The sequence below is a fragment of the Balaenoptera physalus genome (genome assembly GCF_965194825.1).
Source record: "Balaenoptera physalus genome assembly, chromosome: 2".
NCBI lineage: Eukaryota > Metazoa > Chordata > Mammalia > Artiodactyla > Balaenopteridae > Balaenoptera > Balaenoptera physalus.
In genome coordinates, this window is record NC_138883.1 from 170,007,500 (window position 1) to 170,027,468 (window position 19,969).

The 19,969-nt window shown below is 43.7% G+C and overlaps 1 protein-coding gene across 4 annotated transcripts in view; it reads left to right on the plus strand.

Moving 5' to 3' along the window:
* The window catches only part of GAD2 (glutamate decarboxylase 2), a 78,147-nt gene that overhangs the window by 42,909 nt on the left and 15,269 nt on the right, over positions 1–19,969 (plus strand). For 2 of the 4 annotated variants that reach the window (XM_082452862.1, XM_082452860.1), the window contains exons 12-15: positions 6,653–6,731; positions 9,655–9,804; positions 15,940–16,047; positions 16,351–16,440. In XM_082452862.1, the coding sequence (XP_082308988.1) occupies positions 6,653–6,731; positions 9,655–9,804; positions 15,940–16,047; positions 16,351–16,440 (427 nt within the window). Of the gene's footprint in view, positions 1–6,652; positions 6,732–9,654; positions 9,805–15,939; positions 16,048–16,350; positions 16,441–17,335; positions 17,791–19,969 lie in introns of those variants that run through there. The other 2 variants (XM_082452863.1, XM_082452861.1) reach the window with 2 other exon arrangements.

Here is a 19,969-nt window from a genome sequence, read left to right on the forward strand (position 1 = left end):
GCAGTGCCTGTGTGCCTTATGTGCTCATGTATGCATGAATATTATGTGCAGACAACGAAGAAATTAAATCCCATACCAAGTGACCCAAGTGGAATGTTTCTCAAACACAGAGATTCCTAACTGGCCTCCATGGTTGGCCAGAGGACTCAGGAATGACCTTCCTGGGATCTCTGAACCAACTACCAAAACTGTTTAAAAGTTCAGGCCGTCCACTGTTTTCTAGGGAGATATATAGCTTTCATGTTTCATGAGAGGATAATATCTACTGCTTTAAAGAAATCAATAAATAATTTTGTGAAGCAAATAAGCACATTGTAATTTATCAGCATTGAAAGAGGAATTTGGGGTTTAACATGGCCCCTTTACTTAAAGTGAAACCTGCTTGTGATAACATCATCTGATAGTTTCATCCCCATAATAATTTTTCTGGTATATCTCCGTTTGATGCTGCAAAGCACCTTTTATTCAGAGACTAAGCAGTAGACCATTGAGAAAAGCTGCAAAATACAAAGGAAATCATTTTTGATTAGCGTAAAGCCTATTCAGGGCCAGAGGAAAAAGGAAAAGAATTCCAGAATGCAAAATCAGCCTCAGCCTTTAGTTCTGGCCCACGTGCAGAGGGACCTCAGAGTTCCTGGTTCTCCCATCACAACATGGCAGGTCAAGGATAGTGGTGAGCTCTGACACTCCGGGCAACTGAGAAAGCCTGGATTCATCCAGGGCTGCCCATTGCCCACTGTGCCCTGCGCAGTAGCCAGGTGCTGCCCAGGAAGAGTTGCCCATTGGCTCTGCCTCTGGACATCTTGGCACAATTTCTGTCCCGAGGCGAGAAGAGAGGCTGGTGGAGGTCAGAAGCATCTGGGAGCACTGGGCAGACAGGGCAGCCGGGCCAGAATGAATGGCAGGGTGTGCTGTGTGACATCCAGGCCCACCCACACGTAGAGAAGCCATGGGTGCGGAAGGAGGGCAGAGGCACAGTCTGGGGCACTCTGTCGCATGAGCGGAAAGAAGGCTGGGCAGGCCAGCCCAGGCCCAGGTCAGCAGGGTTGTGTCTCGGAGTCTGCTGCCTGCCCTCTGACTGCAGGTGCCAGTTCCGGTGTGAGTAGATGAGGACAGGCACGGCCCCTTCCCAGAGGCAGCCAGCTCTAGGTCTCTGCTTCTGGTCCATTGGGCTGAATTCCTTTTTTCACGAAGATCCGCCTGAAACCAGAAGCTCAAGGACGAGGCAGTGAGCTAAACAGTGAGAGAGAATGAAGAAGAGGGAACCGTTCAGAAGGTGCCTGTTCAGAGGATCAGAACAAGAATTCAATTGACGTGCTCTCGAGAGAAGTGGCCTGGACACAGAACCTTCTCGTCTTTGAGTCCCTTTAAGTTGAGCAGCCCAAAAAGTGAGAGGCTGTTACTACCGTACCTTTCACGCCAGCTGTGACTCCAAGTGCTGATGGCCAGCGTGGGGCACCCTCGACCAATGACGACCTGAAAGCTCACTAACTCACCTACCCTGGGCCTTGGAAAGATAAAAACCCATGTGCTTTTGTCCTGAAGACTAAAGACTTTGGAGAGCAAAGCTTAGAACATTCGTCATGGGACATAGCGTCCTCTCTAATTGCCACAAGTCTTGAAACTGTGTTGTAAGTAAATCTACTAAGTGGAATAGCCAAACAGGAAGTCTTTTTTAAAAACGAGGGACTGTCGGGACTTCCCTGGCGGTCCAGTGATTAGGACTCCAAGCTTCCACTGCAGGGGGCACAAGTTCGATCCTGGGTCGGGGGGTTTGAGCCGAACCCCCTCAGCCATCCATCGATCTGAGAGAATCCATCTCAGTGACTCATCAGCAAGAGGCATACTTTCTTTGGTGAATAAGACTGTAAGGCCACGGACAGCCCCGGCCATAATGTGCATGGACACACGTTTAGGAAAGAAATTTGCCTCACTTGAGATGTTACGTTTTTCCAAGCACTAGGACTCTCTCTAAAGTGGAGGAAATCTGTGGTCGATTCCTGTCCCCAAATCCAGAGGTGGACCAGTGGTCCCAGGGATCCCAGAGTACCATCCTCATAACAAAATGGCACAGGCACGCGGAGCCCTGCCTGGCATCCCCTTCGAGAACCAACCCAGTTCTCAGAGAGCACCTTTCTTCCCTGATAACACTGTCAAGCTCTTTAGGGGTGCTGTGGCTGAGAGGGTGCCGGGAGCCCTGGCACTCCAGAGCATGTTTCTGGGCACTGTAAGGGCATGTTTCTGGGCACTCCAGAACATGTTTCTGGGCACTGTAAGGGCATGTTTCTGGGCACTGTAAGGGACCCTTCTTTAATCCCTCCCGGCAGCAGGCTGCTGTGTACCTGGAAGAGCCCATTGTTGTGGTCCGCTCTCAAGACTTTCTGGCCAAGCTGAAGGTTCCAGCACAGATTCTGCCAAATTACCAATTATTACTCTCACTCCCACTCCTGAAACTCAGTTACCGGACCTCTGTCACAGGCAAGCCACGTCACAAGGCACAGCGCGGGCACAAAGTCAAATACGACACGAAGCCTATGTTCAAAAGGTTTAGAATCTAGTAGGGAGACTGCAGTCAACTATGGATTACAATTCAAGGCAGAGGAATTAAAGGCTCAAGAGACGGATCATTCCTTCTAACCAGGGTTATTAGAGGAGAGGAGGCCTGCCCCCGGGGGTGGGCACTGCAGCCTCATCAGGCAGAAGTGGAAGAAGGGCGTGAAGGTGAAGACCGGGGGCCCGGAGGTTTGAGAGGATCCTTGGCGAAAGTTCAGACAGGTCTGCTTGGAGACTGAGACGGATTCACGGCCGTGACCAGGGAGCTGGTGGAGGGTCCGAAAGAAGTCCTGCCCAGTGAGTGTCAGCGGAGGGCCTGGCCGCAGAGCCAAGTCCAGATCACCGTAAATCCCTGAGCCGAGCACCACTGCTGTGTGAGCCACTGTCACGCATGGAGAGCGTTCTGTTTCTGGGCTGGGGAGAAAACCTGGAGAGGCCCTGCCGTGGCAGCCACAGTGCGGGCCCGAGGAGAGGAGTGGCATTACCTGCGCTTTGGAAAGCCTCCTCTGGATTCAAGAGGAGAAGGAGGCCAGGACTGGCTAGAAGCTACTGGGCATCACAGAGGTCCAGGTGCAGGAGGTCGCGGAGGGGAGAGATGCTGAGGGTGGGAACCAGAGCCGCCGCAGCAGCAGCGAGGGAGAGGAGGAGATGAGCCCAGGAGAGGTGCCTTATCAGGAGCAGGATGCGTTATCAGAGACCTGCTCTTCAGTGTAATTTAAAGAACCGCTGCTTCTGCTTCCTTCACCTGCTTCTGAAATAGCTTGTGTGTGTATATAGAAAAGTCGCACTCCAGTTACACTAAGAACACCAGGTGTTACAAATGCTGAAGCACGATTTGCATCTAATGCTTTTTTTTTTTTTTTGCCTTGCTGTACTTTCTAATATTTTAGGAAATTCCAGAGAGTTTCCTCTTTGACAGATTTTACAGTTTTGTATATCATGTTGAAAAGCGTGAGGGACATTTTTTTTGCATACGTCTTTGATTGAGCTAGCTTTAGCTTGTTGCATATAAAACACCTTTCTCAAAGGTGTTTTGCATCAAGAGTCTACCACCATCATTCTGGGAGTATATCAAAACTGCCTGGGGAACTTTTTCAATATGCATATACCAGTCACATCCCAAGGAAACACTGCAGACTCTCCAGGGTTTTGAGTGAATACCTGTGGCATTAGGTCATGGTTAGAGCAAGGACCCTGTGTAGACAGGCAATGGCTTGAATCCCACTTGCTGGTTGTGTACCCTTGGGCAAGGTGTCTCTCCATCCTTAAAACTGGTACAATAACAGTATGTACCTCACAGGGTTACTGTTGTATGGATTAGATAAATGAATCCATCTGAATCAATTAAAGCAGTGCCTGTCAATAGTAAATACATAATAAATGTAGTTAGTGTGTGAATACTGAAAATTTTCCAAATGGTTCTCATACACACACACACACACACACACACACACACATACACACAATCTAGCACCAAAGTACTACAGAATAAAGTGCTTTATACAGAATAAAAAAAAAAAAAACTGCAAGGGGTGATATCAGTAGAGGGAATAAAAGAGAATGAAACCAAAACACTAAGGTTTGGGAACTGGACGCTTGGGAGGAAACTGATGTGAGGAATCGAGGTCCAGGATAGAGGAGAGAGAAAAGATCTGAGGGATGAGGAGGGAGCAAGTTAACGAGTTCACTTGGGATCTTCTGAGTTTGAGGTGCCAACGAGGGCACTGGGATATGTCTCAGAACGGCCCTAGGGGGCTCAGCTCTCTCCAACTTAGGGAAAATCACAGAGGACTGAATCCCAGGGCAAAACATTTTGAAATGAACCCGAGGCTGTTTTTCCCAAATGGCTAACATTTCTCCAGTAAACGAATGCCCTGTCTTTGAATCACTCTGTGCATCTTTTTGCACCTTTATGAGGCAGCCCCTCTGAGAGAATTCAGTGACTGGTCGGTGTGAGTCTTGGCAGCTTCTAGCCTAGAAAGACAAATGGGCCGCTGCAGAGAAATAAACACCCTCAGTCAGAGCCATGGAGAACAGCTATTTTCTTCTCCATCAGGTGCCATTACTGAGAAAGCTTCGTTTCATCAGGATCAGGCATCTAGCTATAGACTATTATAGAATGTACAGAATGACAGTGTATATGTGCCCAGTGTCACAAAGCTCGTGAATGATAGAGTTGAAATCAGTAGCAAGAGCCAACCTTATTTGATGTTTACTGTGTGTTGGACACAGTTATAAGCCCTTTACCCAAACAATTTACTAGTATTCTCCTTTGAGAGACAAGGAAATCGAGGCACAGAGAAGTTAAGTAACCTGCTCAAGGTTGCACAGCCAGGAAGTGATAGAAGCTGAATACAAACTCGAGCTCCCCTCCCTTAACCACTATTTTCCTACTGCTCAGAGCCCAGGTTTCTTGACTCCGGGGTCATTCTAAAGAGCAAGGAGAAGTTTTCCTGGAAGGAGCTTTTCAATATCAGGTGTTTTTTTTTTTTTTTTTAATTATTATTCCTGAAGTCTTTTAGTCCACCGTGCAGGGGTGTAGCCATCTGGCCATGAACTGCCTTCGCTTCTTTCCCTGATTCCAACACATCTGACAGCCAGTGTCAAAGCTAAAGGAAGACCAGACAATGAGCTGGACTATTCATCCATTCACATAAGATCCCCAGGCCAGTAAGTGTTCTCTGACTGGCCAGCGATGACCGCCATTCATCAGCTAGATGAATGGGATCTTTCCCAGCATCTCATTTCTTCCCAAGGTTCTCACACCTGGAGCGCCGGGAGTCTGCCGCTCGGCCAGGAGAGGGCCGGCAACACGCAGCGCCCTGGAGACAGCTGCCACAGACGGTCCTACCACTCTCCTTCCTCCTGTGAGTCCGTTTATGCCAAGGTCGCGTTCCTGAGGCTCTTCCTCAAGGATTCTCTGTCTCTCAGAAGACACGCGCCGAGACTCCTGTGAAGTGAGCAGCTGCTTTCCCGGGAGCTGGAGGAGGACGGGTTGGAAGAGCACAGCGGGAAGCTGAAGAAGGCTGCAGAGACAATACTTGATCGGCCTTAAAGAATAAGTGGCATTTAACCGCGTGAAGCAACGGGAGATGACATTCTAGGAAGAGGAAACAGCCCTAGGAGACCCAGGAGCATGAGAATAGAATTTTCTGAGAACAGAACATACTCTGGTGTGATGGAAAGTGGTACGGCAAACTGACAGGACTCAAGACGGGCCCCGTGGCCTGGGGTCACCTGTGTGGACACCGTGAACCATACCCCGCAGTTTGGAATTTAGGCCGGAGGCAGAAGGAAAGAGGAGAGGGCCGTAAACAGAGCTAGAAAATCACTGTGGTACCGGGTGGAGGATGAAAGGGAAACCAAGCATCAGTTAAGACAATATATCCAGATTAAAATAATAATAATTATTATTATTAAAGGACTCTATACCAGGACTATGGTTTAGGCTTTTCAAATACCGTAAACCCCTGAGCTGAGAATCGCTATTACTGATGGGAGAGCATTCTATTTATCAAGTATGTTGGGACACAATAGATTGAAAGCTGCTGTAGGAGCTGTAGCTCATCTCCCCCGCGGTCCAGAAGGATATCTCTGCATGAGACAAGAGATGGAAGCAGGGGATGAGCTAGAAGCTGTTACGAAAGGACACATTTGAGACATTTGGTAATTGACTGAATGGGAAGAAGGAGGAACTAAGTTGGGAAAAGAACAAAGTTCAGCTGTGGAATGAGCCATTGCTCTGAGCTCCAGGGCAGGGCTGTTGGGTCAGAAGCAGGGACACTGGAGGCACATGAGGGCCCTGCCTGGAGCCCTGCTCCGTGGTGGCCACGGGAGGGACCCTGGACTGGATGATCCCCAGTCACTCCGAGAGGCTCTCAGAGCACCGTGGGGGCTGAATGGAGATACTAGCCCTCACCTACTGTCTCCGCAGGCAAAGAAAAAGTGGTAGATTGAAGAGTCCACTTCTCGTTTTGTAAATTAATGCCATGCTGGAGCCTGAGCAACAGTGCCAAGAACCTCGAGCCCTGTTGCCCATCACAGGGTCCTCTGTGCCCGTCACGGGTGCCACCCTCTTAACGTGACTTCTTTCCTTTAGGGCCAACTCTGTGACGTGGAATCCACATAAGATGATGGGCGTCCCTTTGCAGTGCTCTGCTCTCCTGGTTAGGGAAGAGGTATGTCTTTCCTGACTCGTGGCCCGGTCCATAGGTGGGGTTGTATAGAGTAAATGTGTGCAGTGACAAAACCAGCATGATTTTACAGGCTGGAACAGTGAGCCACATCCACAAAAAGGGGAGATTGTTAATTAGGATAATTGTAAGGTCCTGCTTTTCTGTCCACATATAGGATGGTTATATTTTGCCGAGACGAGACAGGCATGTTCCATGAATGGCTAAATTGTTGTACTTGTGGAAAAGACGTAGGACATTAGGTTGTACTCTGCAGGGTCAACGGTGGGTCAAGAGAGAAATACCATTCAAAAAATAGTAATGGGATAAAAGAGGTGGAGCTTCAGGATGAGGGAGGTGGCAGTTCCCCACTGTCCTTTGGTTAAACCACACCTGGAGTGGTTTGCTTAGGTTAGTGTCAAATCGTATAGGGAACCCCATCAAGCTAGAGCTCGAACAGTGAGGGACATTAGTTAACACGGAGGAGAGGTGGTTGAAGGAACTAAAGATGTTTCATCTAAAAAAAATTTAATTTAAAAAGCTGAGAGGAAGGCAGCCTTTGCAGCGTAAATGACTCAAGTGGGAGAGATTCGGTTTTGCTTGGCACTTCAGGGAGCTGGGTTAGTAACACTGGATGGTACAGCTTTGATGGTAAAATCAGAATTACCATGATTTGAAGTCTGACTTGGGATCAATAAAAGGAATGCTTTTCTAAAAATTAAGCTGCCCAACAGGTAATGAATTCCTAATATAGGAATAAATTCATCATCAGGGGAGGTGACTGAATGGACATTGGGCAAACACTTATTAGTAAGAGGACAGAGAGATAGAAGGGGAAGGAATAGGGACTTCCCTGGAGATCCAGTGGTTAAGACTCGGTGCTTCCACTGCAGGGGGCACGGGTTTGATCCCTGTTTGGGGAACTAAGATCCCGCATGCCTTGTGGTATAGCCAAAAAAAGGGGGGAGGAGGGGAAGGAATGCTATAAGATGGTATTAAGTACTCTGTGTTAAGAGAGTTCTCGGTTTTCAGAAAGCTTGGGATATATTAGCTTAAAGAGTTAAAAACAAGTTTCATTACTTTGGGGCATATCAGAGCCTTCAGTTGCTGATATATATTATAAATATCTAAAAAGAAGGTATTTATGATAGTTTCCAAAGTTTACTTGAGCAGGGGAATTTCTTTGACGGCAACTGTTTTACAGCCAGCAGCTATTCACATATTTTAAATAGTTTAGGATATAATGGCTCAGAATCAGGACACTGTCTCACCTTTATGTGACTTTTACTTATCCTTTTGTACAATGAGGCTGGTGCTGTCCCACCTTCTAGAGGTCATGTGCTTTGCATTGCTTTTCCTATCCCAGTAGAAGCTGGTCTGGTCTGTCCATCATTCCGCACTCCCTGAGTGGTCTCCCTTAGGATTGATGGCACCTAAGCATGAGCTTGCATGGCTGGGGGAAAATGGTGCTAAGTTTCTGTGACCGTGAAACAAAATAGATGCACCAATTGCAATTTTCAGTCTCATTGGTCTTCGAGTCCAATTCAATGTCATTCTACTGCTCTATTACAATTACATTGTATTGAATTTCTACCAGGCTCAAGAAAAAATTACTTAATGAATTCCACTGAATAAGAAGGCCAAACTACAAGACTGAGCCCAGTTCTGTTGTCTACCATCTGGACACTCGGTCTGTTCTTTCAGGACCTGGATCAAATTTTAGTTGCATTCTGTTTTAGTTTGGAGAACTTTTAAAAAGGGCTCTTACTTCTAACTTCAACGAAGTGATCACAGTGTAGTCTTTTCTTCTCTTGTCGTGAGTCATGAAAGAAAAAAGTAAATGCCAAAGTTTCTGTAAAATCACAATCACACTGTGGATAACCAAAGCGTCAAAGGCTTCCTGTGGTTCGAGACAAATTGCAATGTGGTGAGGAGACTAGCGATGCTGTTTTAATCAGAGAACATGATTCATTCACTGGTCTTTGGAATAGTTCGATCACTTTGCCACCCATTTTCCATAGTAAGCTCGTGTGTGGTGCAAGGGCAAATTAATGGTAATTGACAATGAAACTTTCTACTGTAACTACCATTAGCAAATGAGTATGAAAACATGGTGCGCAAGCTTTAACCACTCTTGAGAGAGGAGCGTGACATCCGAAAGATTCCGTGTTGAAGACCCCAGAGTAGCAATGTCTTTATTTTTTTAGGTTTTAGCTTATAGAAACGATAGCAATGAACTGTCTTAAAAACTATGATATCCATAAAGAACTCAAACCCTTATAGCTAAATGATAAAGTACTTGAACTAAATATGAACGAAACAGTAGAAGAATCACACCAATAATATTTTACAAAACCAAAGAGTTTCCAAAATAGTTTGCTTACAACAAAACCAGGACATCAGGATATTCTCCCAATGAACATTATACTCTGACTGATTTTTTTAAAAATAAATGCCTTCTCACTGAAATTCGCCTGCCCTGGATTTACATCCCAACTGTTCCATGTCTAGGTGTAATTTACAGAGCAGCTTACATAAAGTTTTTGAGATTCAGTCTCATCTGTAAGATGGGAATTATTAGTAAGCAGCCACAATAAAGGGTATTGTAAAGCTTAAGTAAAATAATCAACAAATTTAAAAAAAGATAAACACCTTCTCTTAAAAAGGAGAGTAAAATTACATATATGCCCTGTTGTTAACCTCTGGTAACAGCTGACCCTTAGCCATTTATTCTATAGACTTGACCTATCACAACAGCCCATCCTATCCAGTTATTGGCCTCATTTTTTTTCTCATTTGATTCTTTCTCCAGGATATTCAGTGCCTCTTTCTTTTATTTTTTTTTCTTAATAATTTCCATCACAATGTAAATCTAATAGAATACCTAATAAAGTCAGTAGAGTTTCCTAAGTTTTCTCTTCTCTTCTAGGGATTGATGCAGAGTTGCAACCAGATGCATGCCTCCTACCTCTTTCAGCAAGATAAACACTACGACCTGTCCTACGACACCGGAGATAAGGCCTTACAGTGCGGACGTCACGTTGATGTTTTTAAGCTCTGGCTAATGTGGAGAGCAAAGGTGAGCACGCCGGGATCGGCTGAATGTCGACTAAAAACAGACACTATATCTGGTGACCCTTATTATGACATGTTAAAAATTGATTTGCGAATTGAAAATTATTTACCCAAGATTAAGTTTCTTGAATCCTAGATCTAGTTATCTACATGGACAAGAATATAAGAAAACCCATTGAGTGTTTTCTTTCTTTTAAACCTAATCGCTTCTAATGCTCACTCATCTAGAAAACCAGTACATGTTGCTTTATACGGCAGAACCTCTGGATTCCTAAGAGGTGTTTCGTTGTCGGTCTTGTCCCAACTCTTGGTTTTTACCCAGTGATTGATCCTTCGGGCAGGTTAAATGCAGTCTTTTTGTTTGGAGAATAAAAAGGAAAAAGAAAAAACCCAGCACGATAGTTTATTTTTGACATTTCACAGGGTAACCTCTAGTTATAAGGCTTTTTTTCAAAAACTCTGGAACTACCTAGTGACCTCTTTTGGTTCGGTTTCTCTATTTACCTCAGAATTTAACGGTAGATGATCACCCCTCTTTCAGAAATGGAACTCTGTAACTAATGGTGTGCGCCACTGCCTGGACCTAATTATAGCTTTCAGAGAGCATACGTGTGCGGTTAAATGTAAGCAGGCTGGAAGGGTCAAAGATTCTATTTTTCATTTCGGCCAGATTCCTAACTTACACGTCACAAATCAGTGACTTTCCACCTGGTTTCATTAATCTCCCACAGGAGGCAATGGCCAGAGCCAGCGGGGACATTGGAAAAACCCAACTGCTAGAAAAATCCAACTGCTAAAAGAGTACGTGAGAGAAACCTGACAAAGGGAGAGATGAGAGGGAAGCTGGCATGGCCCGAGGTCCTGTGTGTTTGGGAAATGGTCCACAAATTTGTGGACCAGCTTTCTAAGTAGCCTACACAAAGAGGTAACAGGTTCAGCACCATAGGAACAAGCAAATAACTTGGTCTGCTGGATGAGACCACCGAATGGGTCCTTCCTCAGGTCTGTGTAAAGAGGTATGGACCACGTCCACAGCACCCAGTCCATATGCTGGTGTTTATAAAAGTGTTCAAAGCAAACTGAATTGACTCAAACAGTTCAGAGAGGTGGATGGCTAACAAGAAAAAGAGGGGGCTTGGGAGTGAAACAGTGCAGTCAACAACTATTTTATGGAACCTTCTTTAAACTCATCCTGGAAAAGGGCAGTTTAACTAGAAAGACTGTCTTAAAAACTATGATATGAACATATGCCTTTTGCTCAATGCACAAATAACTCTTAGATGGTTTCCGGGGATGGCTAGACTACATGGTCTTCAAACAAGCCTCCATAATGGTATTTGCCCCAGTTAAGTTTTCTCTAAGTATTGCTAAGAATCAGGCAGCTACCTGGAGTGAGGCCCAAGGTGAGTTACTGCCCCATAAAGATGGGTGATGAGTGAGGTCAAATCCCTTGAGCTGGGTAGGGGACCCCTTCCCTTTCCTCTTTTGAAAGTTGAGAGCCTGACAAGGATAGGTATCTGGTCCCCACCGCCCAAGACAAGACTCATTCTGTAGGCAATAACACTTTCATTTGGCAAAAATAAATCAATCGAGAACGTAGATTATTGGTGTACTCTCAGGCTGTTTTAAAACGAGCAGGTTTTTCATTTCATTGATTGGTGGGAATTGTAAAACGACAAAGGTAAACATAAGCTGGTAAGTTGAAGAAAGCTTGGTCTCTAAACATTGTCCAGTATCACTCTTTTTGTCTCTAGTTCCCCTGGTGTTTTTATTAAAATGATGATCATTAGCTATAGTTATACAAAAATGTTTCTGACACTGTTCATCGGTTCCTGCTGCTCCTTTTCCATCGGAAACCTCCCTGCCAGTGTGGTGCAGCCGGCTGGTTCTCAGAGAAATCACTCGGAGGGCATCAGGTGTGAATTAAACAGCAGGACCAAATGAAGCTTGAAATAAAGGCAAAGGATCCAGGTTCTAAAGGGCTGAAATACAGGCACCAGAAGAGGGGATAAAAAGAGAGAGAGAGAAAGAAAAAAATCACAGTGGCTGCATAACTTATGGACACATTTTTTTTTTGCATTGAAAAATAGTTTAATATTATACGTTATCATCATCCAGAATTTAAAGTATTTTAAAGTAATTATTTCATGTACATCATGTTTGTGTAAAGGAATAATTCATTTTCTAACATTCATATATAAGGTGTGAACAAAGATGAAGACACACTGATAACTCTTTGTAATTAATGAAAGTCAACACATTATTTATGCTTAAGATGCAGAAATAGATGACAGTGAAGAATTACAGGTGAGAATTTGAGTTACTTAGAAGACATGGACACATATTTTTTTAATTCCTTACACAAACCCTTAAATATCTAGACAGCTAAACGGCAAAAACGTCCATTGGCTTTCAACTTAAAGCTGCATTTTTTAAAAATGAAATGATAATAATTATTAAAGTAATAAGCTCAGCGCTACAATCCAGATCAAGGGTGAGGATAATTACCCTCCAACACCCCTAACTCTGTAGTAATGCCGGACAGGGCAGGAGAAGTACCCACTCCTAAGGAGAGCCATGAGAGAGTTGGCCGTGTCATTGTATTTTGCATCTGCCAAAGCAGTACAGTAAGTCCTCTACATACGAACCTTCAAGTTGCAAACTTTCGAAGATGCGAACGTGCGTTCATACGTCCAATCACGTAAGTTAGTTCACGTGTCTGGTGTACATTGTCACGTGCGTGCATCCTCTACAAGTGGTTGTGCTTTTGTGTACTTTACTGTACAGTACTATTTTCTGTGTTTGTTTCTTATGTATTATTTGTGTTAAAAGTATTATAAACCTTTTACAGTACAGTACTATATAGCCGATTGAGTTAGTTGGGTACCTAGGCTAACCTTGTTGGACTTATGGACAAATTGGACTTATGAACGCACTCTCGGAACAGAACTTGTTCGTTTCTAGGGGACTTGCTGTAATGAGGAGGAAGAGGAGGAATGTGGCATTATTCAGTAAACCCTCTGTTATCAGATACACCTGGAGAATGCAGTGTTCCAGTGAATCCGCATTTTCTCCTTAGTTAGATAAACCACATGAAAAATAGTGACCTAAGTATAAATTGCAATTCTTTCACCTGTTAATAGCAAATGGAGCTAAATGCACTGAAGACGGCCATCATGTTAAATCCAAGACAATTTGATTGGAGCAGATTAATGCAAAAAAAGAAATATTGAGGCTCTTGATGTGGGATGCTAGGTGTTCTGGATGGTGGTATGATTTGTCAGCCTTGCACTGGCAAAGACACTGTGTCTGCCCTCAACTCTGTTCTTATTGGGTAGACCGTTTATTTTGTCTGAATTTTATTAGAGAATCCTAGGACTTGATTATTTTTCATCTTGACAAATTTCCTCAGTGGTTAAAACTCACGGGTAGACATAAAAAAAACCCCAAAAAACCTTAAAAGGAGTCCCCTTTTTTAGGCCTGCAGTGATGGCTTAATATGTAACTATTGAGTTTTTACTGTAAATCTTTGTGTTTGTATATGATTATGCAAATTGGCAGATTTCCTTATAATTTTCTATGAGTGGCCTCTGTAATTAAAATATAGATAACAGAGGGGTTGGCAAATGGCTGAGGGAAAAAAATAACAGGAGAAAACTATTAAAGGGAAATGGATGTCTGGCACTCTTTGCTGAGTGACTGAATGTTCCCTTTCTCTCTAAAATATTAATTTATTTAAATAAGTGGACACTGAGCATCTGTTGTTGCGCCTGGTGCTGAGTGGGACCGCGGGACTTCAGTTCTCCAGGCAGGAAAGAGAAATGCTCCAATGACCATCACGAAAGACAGAACACAACTGGTTATAAAGGAAACACAGACACACCTTGAAGAGTTAAAGAATGGAGAGTTCAGCCCTAGTTTGAGAGCCAAGAATGATTTATCAAGAGGTGATCTTCAAGATGGGTCGTGAACAGGATGGTAGAATAACTAGGCTTTTGACCAGCAGAGCTGGGAAATGGACATCCCAGGAGGAAGGTCAGGCAGGGGCTAAAGGGTGTATTTCGGGCTGGTAGAGAGTCTCAGTTGACTGAAGGAAAATTAGGGTGCTACCATCCAGATGAGAAGTGAGAGGGCCTGAGTGGGTGCGTCTAAACCCATGCTGGGTGTGTGTGGGTGAGGGATAAGATAAGACGTCTTTCTCCCAAAGCTCCTTCCGTGTAGCCTGCTGCTGGGACCCTGCCTTCCACCCACAAGTGCTCCTGTGAAGCTTCAGCTTCCGTCACAGCGACTCAGGTCACGGCGATGTGACGCCCGATAAGGATTTATATGTGTCTTTGTCATTCTCATAAGAAGAGCTGTGTGCTATATAATGATTCAACAGGCATTTGATAAACGAATGAATTTTGGAGAATCTCCTAAAAACCTGCAAAACCTTGAAAATAAAATATAGATCTTATGCCCGTAAATACTCCGTTTGAAAGGAGGAGCCCCAGGCGTCTAAGGGCACATCAGAGCTCCTGTGTCACTCCCCCTGCACCTCTATAGCCTTCATCTGAGGGGGGCAGTCACATTACTCCTGAGTGTCTCCAGAGTGAGCGCCCAGACTAGCAAAGGCTGGAGGACGCCCATTCCGTCCGTGGTAACCCCACTCCCTTTGCAATACAATCACACTCATCTTCAGAGCGTTCATTTCACCTTGCTGCGTCTCTGTGTGGGAAATCAGACAGGCACCGTCATTCCCATGTGACCAGAGAGGTTAGCCAAGGCCACATGGTTGGACAAGGTCAGAGTCATACTGGTCCTGGACATATCCTGGGTCAGGTGCATGCGAGATGAAATCCACCTCTAGGCTGGTCCAAAGGATCCAGTTTGGAGAACAATAAACTCCCCTCCCTCTTACCTAAGGTCCATCCCAAGTGGACCCAAACTGCCAGGTCGGTCCAAACCAATCCTAAATCCTTGGCAACCACAGACTCATGGAACGCAGGGGTGCTGGCCCGAACGCTCAGGCATCAGCTGGGTCCTTGGAGGCAACAGGGACCAGTCTGCAAGGGTGGCGGTCTCCAAAGAAATGAATTTCTGAACCCATCAGACCTCTTGAATGCAGCTTGTTCTTAAACACGTTTCAGAGGTTACAAGTCACTGGCTCTGCCAGATCCCGCCTGTAGCTGGGACGATGAGACTTTGTTAACAGGAAAGTGGGCCCATCTTATCTGTATTACAGTTGCTTCCTCTAGATGCCGGGTTGGATTAGTCGCTGGTAGGCCTGTTCTGAGTTCCTGGGATGAGCATTAGCTGCTTCTCTAAGCTTCCCCTGAGCGCTCCATCAATACCAAAGGAGTTAGGAGTAAAGCCGTGCTGAAAAGTAACTCCCTAGTGTGTCCTGTTGTCAGTTAAATAGTTCCTGTCCAAGGCTGTTGTGTTGTTTTTCCCAAGTCCAGATCCTGGGCTTCCAAGAGCTGGAAACTGAAAGACCTCTGTGATAATGTTCACCCATTACAGACGGATGAGCCGTTTATCCCCAAAGGAGAAATCTAATAAGCTTTGCAAAATGACGAGCTAACAAAGCATCTGTGTGCTCCTCAAGAGACTGTCATTCATTTGTCCAACAGATATTCATTGAGCACCTACCCTATTTGCTCTATAATGGGGGGCACGCTGGTGAACAAAAGTGGGGTCTGGAAATGACAAATTCACCTGACGGGCAGGGACGAAGCAGGCATCCTGGGGGTGGGGTGGGTCTCTGATGATGCTTCTTACCCACAAGGAAAGACTAGCCAGCCCTCCGGTCGTTAATGACTTCCATAATTACTCCTCTGAGCGGCAGAGGCAAATTTTCCCCTCAAGTAATCAAAATAATTGCCTGGGGAATGGAGGCTCGGAAAGAAAGGGATTGTGCCACCGAGAGCGGTGATGCTGAAAGGGAACAAAAGCACCTGACGGGGAGAGCATTAAAGGAGAAATAATTGCCAGAAAGCCTCGAGTAACACAGTCTTATGTCAGGAAAGTGCCGGCGCAGAGCTGAGACCGAAGGGGCAGAAAGGCCACCAGTGTCCAGAGAGATTTGTCTCCGTATCTCACCTGAGAGCTCGCCCACCTTTCTCAGCCTGCTAAGCTTTCTTCTTCTTCTCTCACTTAGGGGACCACCGGGTTTGAAGCACATATTGATAAGTGTTTGGAGCTGGCGGAGTATTTATACAATATCATCAAAAACCGAGCAGGTTATGAAATGGTGTTTGATGGAAAGGTATGTATTCTGATTTCTGCAATCCTCCAAAGTTTAGTCCATTCCAATTCTTATCACTAGTGTTTTTTGATGTTAAGAATGTACTGTCCATGTAAGCGGGACCATTACAAAGGAGAAGCAGGGGTGAGAGGGTAAAAATCAAACTCACAAAAAATAACTGTATAATGGTGTGAAAATCAAAGGTGATTACAAATGTAAAAAGCAGGATTGTATCCGGAAGCTGCAGAATAGATTTGAAATGTCCTTGGAATTTTCAAACTTGCCAGTTTGGGCTGAGCGTGAATCTTACTTTCCTTTTCGTAGCCTCAGCACACAAACGTCTGCTTCTGGTATGTACCTCCGAGTTTGCGTGTTCTAGACAACAATGAAGAGAAAATGAGCCGCCTCTCTAAGGTAAGGACGCGAGCTCCTCTGATCTGTACCTCGGTGTATGTAACGGACCTTTCACGTGCATGTCATCCTTATGACAGATGTGCGTGTCTTTAGGAGAAATCCATCCTCAGCCTTAGTCAATTAAGCAATTCAGAATTAGAAATGAAAATATTAGAACACATAAAATATTAAGGTTAAATTTTGTTCGCTTGTGTCAGTAGTTTTTCAGAGTTTCAGAAAAGTTTCTTACTAAGTGCGAAACCCTTAAAATACAATGTCCAGGGACCAGTAAAATCTGCACACACACACGCACACACACACATGCACACACAATCCCAGAGGGAAAAGCACTAAGGTGAAATAAATCATCTGCACTGTCCAATATGGTCGAATAGCTACATGTAGTTATTTAAATCTAAATCAATTAAAATAAAATTCAACTCAAAATTCACTTCTCAGTCACGTTAGACACATTTTAACTTGTGACTCGAGACTAATATATCAGATTGTGCAGACAGAAAACATCTGTGTCGTTACATAAAGCTCTCTTGGTCAGTAATGACATAGACCCAAAATGGGAGGAAATGTGGAGTCTTCTGGGCCACAAGAGAAGTTAAATTCTGGACCTAACAAGGCAGCGGAATTACTCTTTGTGGTCTCTTGCCTGGTACAGGGCTCAGCATACAATAGGCACTCAAAAATGTTTGTTGAACTAACGTGCCATTTACATATTCCAGAATAGGGAAGGGAAACACACTTAGGAAACCTACTAGTGGATCACAGACGTCTTCCCAGTGCACACTTTGGCTTGAAGACAGATATATAGGTAACAGATGGTTATCACTAAAACGAGCCCAGCCACAGCTTCATGAGGGAGGGAAAGACGAGAATCTGGTTGGTGCATTTTCTGCTCCAGTCAGGGCAGTGAGTGCGCAGATAGCCCACTGTCATTGAGGCAAAGTGGACACAGAAGGCCTGGGGCACCATGGGGACAGGACCACCATGGGGACGGGACCACGTACAAATGCATTAGACCAAGGCAGGAGGCAAGGAGATGTCCTGCAGGTGTTCATCAGACAAGAGTCCCAGGCGGCATACAGTAAGTCCCCTACATACGAGCCTTCAAGTTGTGAACTTTCAAAGATGCGAACGTGCATTCCATCAACGTCAGGTGTGAGTGAAATTGCAGCTTGCCCTCCATCTCCTATTGCTAACGATCCTTCAGCTCTACCATCTCCCACCTCCTCTCCCTCCTCCTGTCAGTAACTCTTCTTGCCTGTTCACTCAATGCCAGCCCTGTATGCCAGCTGTTGTACTGTACTACTATACTTTTCAAGGCACTGTACTGTAAGATTAAAAATGTTTTCTTTATTTTTTGTGTTTGTTTTTTATGTATTATTTGTATGAAAAGTATTATAAACCTATTACAGTCCAGTACTATATAGCTGATTGTGTTAGTTGGGTACCTAGGCTAACCTTGTTGGACTTACGAACAAACTGGACTTACAAACACGCTCTCGGAATGGCACTCGGTCGTATGTAGGGGACTTACTGTGTTGGTCACCTCTTGTGTTTCTGCTTCTTTTTCTTCTTCATCATCTTCTTGAATTTTAATTTTTATTGTATTTGATCATTATCTGCATCTCTTCTATCAGCTTTTATACTCCTATGCTGACTGATGGCCTTTCAGAAGGTCAACAGTGGATTTAAAAGTACATTGGTAAGGAGAGACAAGATAGGGGTAGGGAAGTAAGAAGTACTAACTACTATGTATAAAATAAATAAGCTACAAGGATATATTGTACAGCACAGGGAATAGAGCCAATATTTTATAATAACTATAAATGGAGTATAGCCTTTAAAAATTGTGAATCACTGAAACATATAATATTATAAATCAACTATACCTCAATAAAAATACTAATAAACAATAATAAAACTTTATAGAAAGTATTACAAAAAGTACATTGGTAAAGAAGTAGATTGGCCTCATATATAAAGTGACTTTTTTAAAGCCTATGTTATTAAATGTAATGGAAAATTTAATTGGTGAGATTTTAATGTTTTCAAATATCTTATTTATGGTTATTCTGCTTTTTGATTTTTCAAAATTTCTCTCAGCCTTCCAAGATGTAAAAACAAAAAGGTTTTGTAACACATAGTGAGAAATACATTTCTGTGATATCTTTGTGAGATTAGTTCACGATGCAAAAACAAAAAGGTTTTGTAACACATAGTGAGAAATACATTTCTGTGATATCTTTGTGAGATTATTTCACGATGCTTTAATCTGAGCCCTCTTTGGAGGAAACAAATGTGGATTTAAATTATGGAAGAGTTCCCTGGTTATTATTTTCTAAAGGATTGAAAGAGCTAATGGCACAAAGGATAAAATGGTACCCTAAAACTCTTAAGGCATCCCCAAAGAGCTCTTGTTGATTGAGCCTTCAGTGAATTCTTCAACATGCAGCCCCTTTTTTCCTAACTGACTTTCTTTATTCAGCAAAACCAAGAATGTGACCCCCAGAAAAGAGTCTAGAGAAAAATTAAAATGCTATATACTCATCAGAATAGTCAGAATCTTATTTCCTTCTTAACTTGCAATTAGTGATTATGCAATGAAGTAGATGTTCCATGTTCCTGCTAATTTTAGTTCGTCAGCATTTTCTGGAAGCAACCAAAAGCCATATGTGTTTAGTTGGCTGTGATTTCCGCCAACCCAGCTAGCTTCAGGAACCGGGGGCTTTCAGTCTTACTTTCTGCCAAAATCTGTTCGGGATGATGGCTGTTACCGTCAGTCTTTTGACCTCTGATCTGCATTTATTTCAAAACTTTGTGTTGAATGTCCTTAATAATTAATCCCATTCCTATGTATTCTTACTTGGATTGCCTATGAAAACGAAATCAGAGTTTAATTCACTGCGTAAAGCATTATCATTGTTTTATCAGTGCTAAAGAGCAAGCATGATTTATTGCACAAATAAAACTAAGGAACAGCTATGTGATTTTTTTCCTTAAATTCCTGCAGACACATGGATTTGGAATTCTTTTTCTAATCTGGGATTTCTCTTCCCAGGAACACACTGACTTGCCATGCCTCACAGCACAAAGTGATACATTTCATGTCCTTAGGCTAAAATATTCTAGTAGATCCATTTTCAGAACTTAATCCCAGTCTTGAAATATTTAAATTCTTTTTTATATTTATTCCCCGGCATGAGCCTGATGCCCTGCATACATCGTTAATCCTTTGGGTGAAAGAGGATCAACCCAGCAGAAACATTCCTCTTTGCATTACCTCCTTGCGGAATAAGGCAGGAGCAGAAAGGGATGTAAGAACGTGTTTGTCTAGAGTCAGAAAATCTCAGTGTTGGAATCATCATCCACATTCATTTTCAGATGAGGAAATTAGGTTCAGGATGTGAAGGGAAGGTGAAATGAACATGAAGGTCAAGTCTGGCTTTGGCTTTGGCTTTCATAACTAACAAATAATTGGTCCTGATGGGGAACCATGTTGCTTTTTCACACTGAGTTCTTTGAGGATTAAAAC